A 12,238-nucleotide genomic window follows, 5' to 3' on the forward strand; every position below is an offset into this window, starting at 1 on the left:
CAGGGCATGTTCAGCCAATGAGAGTGGCCGCCTGCCAAGTTTTTCTCACGGTTCACCACTCGCTGCAGCCGCTCACAGTTACAAGTTGAAACAAAGTGGTCAGGGAAGGCCCAACTGCGAAAGGGACATTGGAGCAAAGAGCGGAAGGACCTAAGAGAGTGAACCTTGACTGTACTTGGGTGAAGAGCTTCCCCCGGCAGAGGAAGCTGCAGGTACAGAGGCGCTGACATAGGGGCAGAACAGGGAAAGGACACCAGGAGATGAGCCCCGGTGGTGCCGGGCGAGGGGTACAGTCTTCCAGGTACTGCACTGCTCATTTTCACAGATCGTCTTGTTTAACCCTTACAACACCCCTGAGTTACATGTCATTTTATAAGACAGGAAACTGAGGCTCAGAAAGAGTAAGTGACACACTCAAGGCCACACAGCTATTCAGGACAGAGCTGGGATTCAAACTCCAACCTATAGGCACTGAGTTCGGGGCCCTTGTGGGCCACACCCAACACCCCACCTAAGTTTTGTTTCTGGCCCTCCCCGAAAACTCCAGCCCCTGCTGTCCACGGGCAAGGTCCTCTCAGCAAGGGCTGCTGGGCAGGGCCCCCTCTTACTCAACAATGGCCCATTCTTCTCCAGGGTCACCGCTGGTCCTCCAGAACCCCAGAACTCAGAACATTGCTGTGGAGGCTGCTGTGCACTCCGTGTGCCCAGGAAGGGGCTTCATTTCTGCCCCTGGATTTCTCTGGAAAAGCGCCCAGCTGCCCACGAGTCCTCTGATCACAAGGGAAGCCACAAGCCTGCTCTTCGCTCCTTGAGAGCCACAGAATTTGGGGCCCCAGCCTCACTCAACCGGCTGCCCGAGAGTGACCCGGCCTCCCGCAGGTATGAGCTTTAGTGAAAGTGGCGAATCTGACTGACGGGCCTTGCGCTGGAGGCCTTCCCTCCGCCACTGTCCCAAATCTAAGCGTGGGCTTGGTACAGACAGCTGCTCATCAGGGTTGACTAGGAAGATGTGAAAAAAAAGTGATACCCAGACGCCCTCATCTCAGACCAATCAAATCAGGACCTATTGCGTTTGGTCTTGAACATCAGTAGTTTTTCAAAAACTCCCCAAAAGATTCTAATGCGTAGTCATGGTTAAGAACCGCTGAAATGGACCATGGGGTTTATTATGAGAGTTATAGGAGGCTGTTCGTTCAAACATTCATTGAGCTGGTCCAGGCGCTGTTCTAGGAGGCAGGAAAACAGATGTGAACAATGGCACCTACATTTAAAAGTTTTAAAAATAAACAAAACAAGGTACACTCAGAAGTAATAATACAAAATACCAAGCAAACAATGGTGCTATGGCAGAGTGCCAGGAGCAGGGGTGAGGTGAGACAGGGCGGTGTCCCAGAAGGAGGTGGGGTTTGAGCTGGGACCCGAAAGATCTTAGGCTGGTGACGTGGGGAAGGGTGTTCCAGGCAGGGGCAAAGGCCAGGACGGGGTGTGCTTGGGGACAGGGAAGGAGCTGGCATGGCTGGCCCTCAGGAGAGGGTGCAGAGGGGAACAGGGTCAGATGGGGATACCGAGGACAGATGGGGTCTGGGTCAGAGCCAGTGGGGCCTGGTAGACCGCAGGGAACAGTTTGGCTGGTGTGTGACAGCCAACCACGGGAGCCTTTGCATAAGAGGAACAATGGGATCGAATTCCTGCTTCAGGGTGAAATCTCCGATTGCTGCGTGGGGGGTGGGCTGGAGGGAAGCAGCGGGGTCGGCCAGGAGGTCACTGCACTGTCTGGCGGGGGGCAGGGGGACAGCGGCGACTGGGACATGGGGCTCCTCTCTGGGTGGAGTGCTGGCGGAGGGGGTATGCCGTTTAGCTCAGCATGGATGTTGGCTATGATTAATCAGTTTCCCATGACTGTCACGCTCCCTGCCCTGAGTGGGGGTTTGGGTATTGATGTTGGAACTGAACTTGGAATTTGGAAGGCTGGGCAGAGTCTGCCAGGGGATGGGGGACCCACAGAGGGGCCACAGCGGGGCCAGGCTAGAGGAGCAGGTACAGGGAGAACTGAGGTCCCTGGCCCAGACAGCAAAGGGGTGGGGGCAGGGTGGCTGAGGGCACAGTGCCAGGGCTGGACCAGAGCAGGGTCCAGAGTCCACAGGGAGCCCTGGGACAGTGCAGAGCTGAGCTGGGGCTGGTGGGGGGGGGGGGGGTCTCAAGAGAAAGAGCAAGAGGGAGGAAGAGACTACTCCTTCCCCACCCCCAGAAATGCAGACACAGTTGTTGACTTCTTTGCTTCCTTCAATGAAATGTCAACTTCTGAACAAAGCTTTCCTTGGTCGCCATATTTACAATGTCCACACTGCCCCCTTACCCTGTAGCTTTCAAATCTTCCCTTGTCTACTTTTTCTCCCCTGCACTTACCATCATCTGACATGCGGTTTCTATCTACTGATCTCATTGACTGTGTTTCCCACTGCTAGGGTGCAACAGGGAAGCTTGTCTTGGTCACTTCTATCTTCCTAGCACCTTGAATGGCATTCAGCATGCATCAAGACCTTAAAAATACTTGGAGAATGAACAAATGAATGAAGGAGTGAGTGAGTGAGTGAATAGGAGCTGTGACTGGTCTGTGAGGCCAGCGGGAAGCCAGACGGCAGGAGTCCCCTCACCAGCCAGGGGGCTTGGTCTCCCTTCTGTGCCACCCGCAGCACTGGAAGCATTCTAGGCTCACGATCCATTCTGTCCAGGTTAGCAGGAAACCTGGCACCTCCCACTGCCCCTTCCCCACGAACTGACCAGGAAGCCCTGGGGGACACTCTGTCCCCTGAAGGTGAGCCCACTATGGCCCCCACTGTCCCCCCTGGCTGGGCTGGGCCTGCAGCAGCTGCCCCGAAGTTTCTGTAGCTCACTCAAAGTCACCAGCCCAGGAAATGCCACCCAGACCTCCCAGAGAGGATCTCACAACCTTGAATTTTGAGGTTCAGAGGGCTCCTTGGCGCTTTTGCAGATCTGGCCTCCTTCTGCCAGGCAAGGGATCTGGGGCACCAAGAAGTTTTGGAAAGGACCGTCAATGGCCAGGTGCACAAAGGCTCTGGGGGGTCCTCACTACCTTATGTGTGCATGATGAAGAAACGGTTGTTCTAGTGATTTTCTGTAGAATAAAAACTAACCTCTAGTACTTTGATGTCTCCAAGTAGAAAAAGAACTTTGAGATGGTTATTGTACTTGCAAATAAATGAATCAATGAACAAATAAGCAAACAAGTAAATTAATTCTAAAAACAAAAGTTCCATCTAATAGTCATCACCCTGTACCAGACTCTGCCAGGGCTGGCAAATGGCATGCTACCTGGCAGGTCCTGGGACACTGTGGGTCCTTAGGGACCCTTAAAGCTGGGCTGGCAGTAATGAGCCCTTTGGCTGAGACACAGATTCGAATTACATGCATCACTCAGCTTTCCAGAAAACCAGGCCATCCACCTGCCCTTCGTGTTTATCTAAACTTGCCTTTGTTGATTTAAATTGACTGTGTGGTTCTCACGCGACAAACCAAATGACAGGATGACCTAGGAGAGGCTTGGAAGACACAAGCACCGATTACAATACACGAGTCTCATTTGGGTCTCAATTTAAACAAACTTAAAATTTATGAGACAGTCGGGGTCATTTGCACACTGTCTGGATATCGGATGATGTGAAGACTTTATTGTTCATTTCATTAAGTATGATAATGGCACTGTGGTCATGTGTTATTTTTAAAAATCTTGATCTTCTAGAGATTCATAATGAAATATTTATGGGTGAAATGCTGTGATTCCTGGAACTGGCTTCAGAATAATCCAGGGCAGCCAGCCAACGAGAATATAAACGGAATAAGATTGGTCACGATGGTGACCCAAGTTGAGTGATGGGTACCTTGGGGCGTACATTTTATTGTCTCACTATTTTTGTATATGTTCAAAATTTCCCAAATAGAAAGTTAAAACTAAACAAAAGAATCATCAGGGAACTTTTGAAACATGTAGCTATCTGGGCCCTTCCTAAGCCATTCTGAATAAATTGGTCTGAAGTGAGACTGAGCATTAGTAGTGCCCTACAATCTCCACAGGGGATTTTAATGTGTATCCAGGGTTAAGAAGAGCTAACCAAGCACCAAATGATCTGCACAGTCCGATTCCAATTATGTTTACAAAAGGTATGTTCACACAGCCATTTGCAACATTTGTGAATGTTCATTCCAAACTGTTAACAGTAGCTTTCTCAGTGGTGGGATTATGGGAGAGACTTTTTTTTTTTTTCTGCTTGACATGTGTTTACTGTATTGTTTGGAACTTTTACAAGCACGTATTGTAGTTGTGACTTTTGGAAGAAAATATTTACACTTGAGAAAACGTGTTCAAAACTCAAATAGGGTACACTGCAAGATAGTGAGCTTCCCATCACAGGAGCATTCAAGCTGGATCTGGAGGAGCATGAAGCAGGGGCCTGGTGACAGAGGGCTTTGACGGGGGATTGGACCAGTCCTCTCTGAGATCTAGAGGCTCACCCTACGACTCTGGAATGGGACCTTATCTCTGCAAAGGTCTCACCTAGTGTCTGGGAAGCCAGGGGGCTCAAGTGGCCTGTGCCTGCTTTGGTGTCCTGCCGCTCCGAGTGGGGCCCTGCTGCTCTGAGCGTTCCCCACGCACTCGCAACTGGGCCTGAGGTTTGCCAAAAGCTGCCTCTTGTCCAGTGCTGCTGCCAAGCTGTGGGCACTGCTGGGAAGGCACTGGGCAGTGCTCGGGCCATATTCACTCGACACGGACTGGCTGGACAAGGAAAGGGGGGTGGTGTGATGCCATGGGGCTGCCATCTGTGTTGATAAGGGCTCTGTTCCTTCTCCCGCCCCTGCAGGGCAGCCATGGAGCTACTCTGGACGCCCCTGCTGCTAGTGGCCTCTTGTGCCTTTGCCGTCCACAGCCTACCGGAGGAGGACACCAGCGTTCCCCTCATCAACGCGACCACGCCCTTGCGCATCCTGGAGGAACACAACCTGCTGGTGCTGACGCCTGCCGGCCTCACCCAGATGTTGAAGGAGACCCGATTCCTCATGGTGCTTTTCCGTGAGTGTCCTCTCCCCCCGTGGTGGGGTGGAGTAGGACAAAGCCTGCCACCTTGCTTCTGGGGGCCTGAAGAGTTTTATATATTGCTCATCTATATAGAGTGCAGGGGATGGAGGGAGGTGTGGCTGCAATATTAAATAGGGTGTCCTGGGAAGGCTTTACTGGAAAGGTAACATGTTAGCAAAGACCCGAAGGTGGTGAAAGAGCAACCTGTGCAGCTATCTGGGATTTCAGGCAGAGGCAACAGCAAGTACAAAGGTCCTGGGGTGAGTGAGGGTGTGCCAGTGTGGCAAAAACTGAGTTGCTGAAGAGTAACAAATTGGTGGCTGGCCCCTCCAAGGAACCAGAAGGGATTAATGACTATCCTGAAGTCCCTATCAGCTGTAAGCTCTTCTGTAGACTGTGAATGGCCCTATGGAATGGGGAGAGGGTTAGTCTCTTAATATTTTTTCATGCTTATCTGAAGTTGGATCTAAAGTAGAGTTTCTTATCCTCAGCCCTATTGGCATTTTAACTGGATAATTTCTTTGTTTGGGGGGGATGGGGTGTTTCCTGTGAATTGCAGAATGTTTAGCAGCACTCCTGGCCTCTATCTATTAGATGCCAATAGCAAATAGCATCCCATTCCCCAGATGTGTCAACCAAAATGCCTCCAGACATGGCCAAATGTCCCCCATTGAGAACCACTGCTCCAAAGGAAGGCAGACTCCAGCTGGCCGTGCTGGGATCTAATCCCCAGCCCCTGCACTCACCGCCTCCCCATCCATCAGCCCCGCCCCCGACTCACAGTCTCAGAAAATGGAACCTGGGCTTATCTGCTAAAGACCCAGGCAAACACTGATTCTAGGTCCATTAGCCATTAACACATCTCAGTCCAGGCAGACAGTCAGGGAGCCACTGCCTATTCTAACATGACCTTGGGTCCCATCTGCCTACCCTGAAACCCACATGAGAGCCTTACAGTAGGCCTAGGCCTTGGCAAGGATGTTTTGGTGCTGGTCACAGTTCTCCTTTCACCAGTGGCCAGAAGATCTATTACTACTAATGATCCTGACATCTCATCTTCCCAGAGAGAACCCGGTCAGGGCAAGACCAGAGATTCTCCACCTCATCCTCATGAAGGCCAATGTTTATTGGGCATTTCTTTTTTTTTTTTATTTTATTGGGCATTTCTATGCCAAGCTTTGTACCAAAGCTTTACACACCTTGTCTTATAATGTAGGAACACTCCAAGGTGTAGAATCGATTAATAACCCCATTATATGAGTGAGGAAAGTGAGGCACAGAGACATTTAAAAAAAAAATAAAAACACCTTTCCTGGGCCACCGTCACTGTAAACCACCATAACTGCCTCTGTTTTATGAGACAGCCTGAGGAATTCACGTTCACCACGCATCCGGGAGGTGGCAGACAATGAGCTGGGTAGAGCGTAGCCTTTGGGGGCTCTGGGCCTCCCAGCAAAGGGCCCTTCTGCCCATCCACGGCCCACAGGTGCTCTGCCCAAGTGCCAAAATACATCTGAATCGACTCCACGCCCCGACCAAACTGGCATTTCCAGTTGACCAGGGCAGCCTGCAGGCACCGAGACCTGGGGGGGTGCATGCGTTCACTTCACCTTTACAAACTTGGATCCAAAGTTCCAGAGCCCCAGAAGTAAAACCAATTTGCAAATTTTTAAAAGACAGAAGCCAGAAACAAGACGATAAGTTTTAAGCAGTGAGTTGAACTCTACGGGTTCTGCTCTGATGGGACTACCTGGAGCAGGGGATATGGGAAACACACCCCCGTCACTCTGTTCCAAGGAAGAGAAACAAGTTTTCAGACCAGCTGGCCAGTGTGGTCAGTTAGAGCATGAATCTTGGAGTCAGCCAGCCTTGGAGTTGGGTGGGGAATCTGCGGCCTCAAGGCCACGTGGGACCCCCAGGCCCTCAGGTTCAGCCCCTCAGCTGAATCCAAACTTCACATAACAAATCGCTTTATTAAAATCCCTTTTTAATTCTGTAAAATTTGGATTCAGTCAAAAGACCGCACTCAAGGATCCGGAATCTATCAACAAATCCCGTCAACTCCTCTTCCAAAATCTCTCTAGACTCAGGCCACCTCTCATCCCTCCATTGCCATCAGCCTGGCCCAAGCCATCCCCACCTCCCACCTGGATTACTTCGGTAGCCTCCAACTGCTCTACCTGTATCTACCCTTTTTCTCCTTTGGTCTAATCTCTAATTTTCATATAACATTCAGAGAAATCCAGTTAAAAAGCGAGTCAGATCGTGTCTGCCTCTGCTCCAAATCCTCGGTTACCACTCCACATTTCTTGGAGGAAAGGTCAAAATCCATTCAATGGCCTGCAAGACCCTCCACCGTTCACTCTCCACCCCTGCTCACTCTGCTGCACGTCCGATGGCCATCTTGTCATTCCTCAAACATGTCCCACATAGCCAACCTCAGGGCCCTTGCACGTGCTGTTCCTCTACCTGGAATGCTCTCCGTCCAGACATTGCTTGCTCCCTCATCCCCTTCCAACTTTATCAACATGCTGCTTCTCAAGGAGCTCTTCTTTAGCCTCCCCACTTCGACATGCGGTTTCCCTGACGCTTCTAACCTCCAACTCTCCTCTTTTCTCCATAGCACTGATCGTCTAACACAGCATATATTCCACTTCTTTATTTTACTTTCTGCCTTCCCCAGTGACAGCAGGGATTTTTATTTGTTTGCTGTGATATCCCCAACCCCTAGAACTGTGCCTGGTACATGCACATCCTGAAAAAGATTTGTTGATACATGAATGCATAAATAAATGAAGAAATGAAGAAAATGGATGGATGCATCCCCATTTCTATTGTCCTTAGGGCCTGTCTGTCTAGCTGTCAGACTCCAGCATTCCAGTTGTCACAATTGCTTTCTGTTACTTCCATTTCAGACACTCAGGGGCACTGGGATGTGTGTGCAACCTCTCCAATTTGCTCCATCATTTAGACAATAATTGCAAGTGTTTCTCTTGCCCTGAACATCTGTCCTTAGAAACTTAGGTTTGGATGCTACATCAGTAGCAGCCCTGAGCCCAGCATGGCCAAGTCCACAAGGAAGCCGGGGAGAGGCTCGCGGACCAGAGCGGCGGGCGGGAGGCCAGTGCCTGCAGGTGATGATGGATGGGAGGCATTGGAGGCAATGATGGGGATACAGCAGGCAGTGGAGGCGCATCGATCTGGGAGGGAGGCGCAAAGTCCCCGCTTCCTGTCCATTGATTGGGAGTTTAATGAAAGCGATCATTCACTTTCGGGTCCCACTGCAGGAGCAGGTGTGCTGACTGGCGGTGGTGCCTGTACCAGCTGTCCTAGGGCCCAGCTCTCTGCACTGTGCTTTACAAAAGACCTCTCTGTTAGACTTGGAACTTGCCCTTAGCAGTGGAGGTGATTTGCCCTTGCTCCAAGTGCTCCAGATGGACAGGGGGCACCGGGGGGTGGCTGAAAAAGATAAAGTGTTCTGGCTTGAAAGGGAATCAATGACCCCCCTGCCCTGGCTCGGTCCACCTGCCTCAGACCAGGGGCAGTGAGGGACCTGCAGTCTCACAATGTTATCCGGAGGAAGAAAAGCAAACTTGGGCCCCTTTGGTCCCCTCCCTTTTAGCCAGAAATGCCTCTCCCACTGCCAAGGTCACGTGCCAGCTTTCTGAGGCTGTTTTCAGAGAAGGGCTCCCCTGCCCACACCCCATCACCCAGCGATGTGAGGGGCCAAGGAGTCCGGAGCGTCAGATCTCTCCATGGACAGCGTCAGGTCTCTTCGATTATCCCCCCCGGGGGTGGGCTCAGAGGGGGCAGGAAAGCATCGTAACCTCCCCTCTCCCCACCCTTCTTCCCGCACCTGGCCTTCCTGACCTGCCTGAGTCCCTGCCATACTCCGTACAGTACAGCGTAACTGCAGGGATCCAGTTTGCCCTGTTAGCACCAGGATGTTCCACCAGATGGCGCCCACGAGCTATTTCTCGCTCTCTTTCTCTGCCCCGCGGTGATTTCTCACCACAGAAATTTTACAAGGATAATAATAGTAGTAGTAATAAAGCACCACGTGGTTACCACGTGCTGGCCACGATGCCAAGTGTTCTACATGCCCAGCAGAGGTCAGAGAACAGGAACTCTGCAGCCAGATCCAGTGGGCCCTTACCTGGCTATGCCTCTCGCTATGCGATGGCATTGGGCAAGTAGGTCATTTTGTTGTGCCTCAGTTTCCTCATCTATAAAATTGAGATAATAATGCCTACCCCACAGGGTTGTCAGGAGGAGTAAATGGCTTAAGACATGTAACATTCTTAGAAAATAATAAGCACTCTATAACTGATTGTTAAATAAATCTCATTTGACTCTGACAACTCCATGAAGTAGCTGCTAACATTTTCCCCATTTTATACAAGAGAAAAGTGGAGTTTAGAGAGATTAAGGTGCCCAAAGGTGTCTTGTTTCCAATGGTACTGACTCCAAAGAATCCTGATGTACATCTCCCAAACTGTCCAATTTCATGAACCATTGTGTCTCACATCTTGTCACATTTGTGAAAATTTAGTGGTTAACAGCTGAGAACAAGAAAGGCCCAAGAGCTAAGAAAGCCAAGCACAGGCTCCACCTGGGGAGATGGGGCGGGGGAAGAGGCTCTCACGAGTTCTGTCTTCACCCTGGCTCTTTCAGACAACCCTTCCTCAAAGCAATCCAGGAACATGGCTGAGGAACTGGGCAAAGCCGTGGAGATTGTGGGCAAAGGCAAGAACGGGGTTGGCTTTGGCAAAGTGGACATCACCGTGGAGGAGGAGCTTCAGCAGGAGTTTAACGTTAAGAAGGCCCCGGAGTTGAAGCTTTTTTTTGAGGGCAACAGGTCAGAGCCCATCAGCTGCAAAGGTAAGGGTGCTTGTATATCAAGTTTATCACGTACTCGTGCAAAGCTCGCTTGGCAGCCAGAGGGTGGAGTGGGAGGCTCTGGTCCACATGGCCTCTCAGGGGCCCAGGCTCCTGCCAGCTAGCAGCTCTGCCCTTCTCTAGGGCCTCGGAGCCACCTGCCCTTCCCTCTGCATCCAGCCAGCAGTGGGGTAAGGAGGCTGCAGATTGCCATGGGTGCTGTTTACTGTCCTTGCCTAAAAGTGGGGAACATCACGTCTATTCACATCCCATTGACCTGTAGTCTGCTACATGGCCCCACTCAACTGCAAGAAAGGCTGAGAAATATGGTTCAGCTCTGTCTCATGAAGAAAATGGGTTGTGGTGAATACACAGCCGCCTCTACCACAGCTTGCATCTCAGCTGACGGGCTCCAGAGGCACCCGGAGGTGGGAGGGTGGGGTGCGATGGCTTATCAACTACTGGAGACCAGACATGAAGTTCCTAATTCTACCTCCCACCCCCAATCTGCCACTTTAGAATGATTTTGACAAGGTCCCAGGCCAGCAAAGCTGTAGTCAGCCAAAAAGGAGTCTGGGAGATAAAGGAACAAGAAAAGTCTGGGATGAGGTGTCTACTAAACACTTTAATTTCTGTCCTCATTCATTTCATTCATTCATTAACTCATTCACCTCATCAACACTCATTTGTTGACAACCTATCATGTGTCGAGCCCTAATCTGATGTCTAGGATATTTGGAGAATTATGGGCTGCAGTGTGGTTCATCGTAGGTCCTAATTTTGAAAAAGTTGCACATATGAATGCATGCATGGATGCAGAAGGGATGGATGGATGGATGGATGGAAGTAAAAACAGATGAACACAGAAGTGGCCAGCACAGCCCCTGCTACGCTAGTAAAAGGTTCCCGTTGTATATGTGTTTTACATATATATAACAATATGTATCGTTGTGTGTGGATATACATACTGAGTCTCCGGAAACGGAAGAAATGCACTGCCTTTCACAGAGTCCAACACATAGCCGGCTTCCAATGAGCGGGACTGAGTGTTGCAAGAACCCTAAGCGCAGCGCCTGCAAGATGCCTTGCAGTTCTCAGAATGGACACAAGAGGGCAGAAGAGACCCACGACTGACCCACAGCGAGGTTCTGCCAAAGAGAAACCCTCGAGGCCGTTACCTAAGAGACGTGGCAGGGCCGCGGCTCCCAGCCCCAGCCGGCCTGTGGGAAGGTGGTGCGTGTGGGGAGCACGAAGACAGATGGGAAGAAAAGGCAGGAACAGTGAGAGAAGCAATGGAGCCTGCTGCTTCCTGCGGATACTGAGTGTGATCCTCGACGATGGGGACCCACGGAAACCAAGCCAGCAGCTCTTCGCGGTGTGCTGGCTTTGGGGAGGGCTGCGAGGAAGTGAGAAGCCCCAGGTTACTTCATAGGAGCCCGTATCTGCCCATGGGGTGGCTCAGTGCTGGGGTAGCCTCCCCTGCTGAAGGACAGGTGAGACTGGACTGCACTTAGAGGCGACAAGCTGACAGTGTGTGGGGCTGGCAGAGAAGGTCCCCAGGAACTTTGACCTCTGAGCCCACTTCAGGGAAGCAGGACAGGAGCCAGTGCCTGGGACCTCCTCTGCCACTAAGGAACCTTCATCACTGTCTCGCCCAGGAAGTCTCCCCTGATCCCGGGTCGGGGTGCCTGCTCCACTTCTGCGGTCCCATAGCACCTGCCCTTCCCCCGTCAAGCCCTCACCACACAGAACTGTGTCTGCCACCCGTTGCCTCCTCTACTGAGGGCATCACAAGGGCAGGAGCTGATCTCACCCCCATTCCTGGGTCCCCTAAAGAAGCTGCCGGAATTGGCAGCACAACCCTCTGGACCCAAATCCTCACTTGCGTGCCTGTGAAGCCATCACTTCCTCTTGCTGCACCTCAGTTTTCTCATCTGTAAAATGGAGACAGTGAAGATATCTTCCTCCTAGGATTGTTGGGAAGATGAAATGATGTTTGCACGGCACAGGGTCTGACACATACCTGCAGCATACTCTGTGTTCCAGGCACTGTTCTAGGCCCTTCTCGTATGTCATAACATCCTAGTGTAGGAGGTGCTACAGATGGAGAAACTGAGGCACAGAAGGGCAGAATAACTTCCTCAAAACTCCCCAGCTAGTAGTGGTGTGGTCAGCAAAAGTCTTCTGCAGAAGGCTAATGTTTTGGGCTCTATGTGCCAGACAATCTCTGTCGCAACTACTCAGCTCTGCTGACGGAGTGGGAAGCAG

The 12,238-nt window shown here is 51.3% G+C and overlaps 1 protein-coding gene across 4 annotated transcripts in view; it reads left to right on the forward strand.

Moving 5' to 3' along the window:
• Window positions 1-81: 81 nt before the first annotated feature.
• PDILT (protein disulfide isomerase like, testis expressed) overlaps window positions 82-12,238 on the forward strand; it is a 28,426-nt gene continuing 16,269 nt past the window's right edge. Inside the window, exons 1-4 of one of the 4 annotated variants that reach the window (XM_069486844.1) lie at window positions 83-301; window positions 634-879; window positions 4,878-5,086; window positions 9,767-9,973. In XM_069486844.1, coding sequence (XP_069342945.1) covers window positions 261-301; window positions 634-879; window positions 4,878-5,086; window positions 9,767-9,973 — 703 coding nt within the window. In that variant the 5' untranslated portion in view covers window positions 83-260. Of the gene's footprint in view, window positions 302-633; window positions 880-4,544; window positions 4,567-4,877; window positions 5,087-9,766; window positions 9,974-12,238 lie in introns of those variants that run through there. The other 3 variants (XM_069486845.1, XM_069486846.1, XM_069486847.1) reach the window with 3 other exon arrangements.

Source organism: Eulemur rufifrons, chromosome 14, assembly GCF_041146395.1.
Source record: "Eulemur rufifrons isolate Redbay chromosome 14, OSU_ERuf_1, whole genome shotgun sequence".
In the NCBI taxonomy this organism is placed as follows: Eukaryota; Metazoa; Chordata; class Mammalia; order Primates; family Lemuridae; genus Eulemur; species Eulemur rufifrons.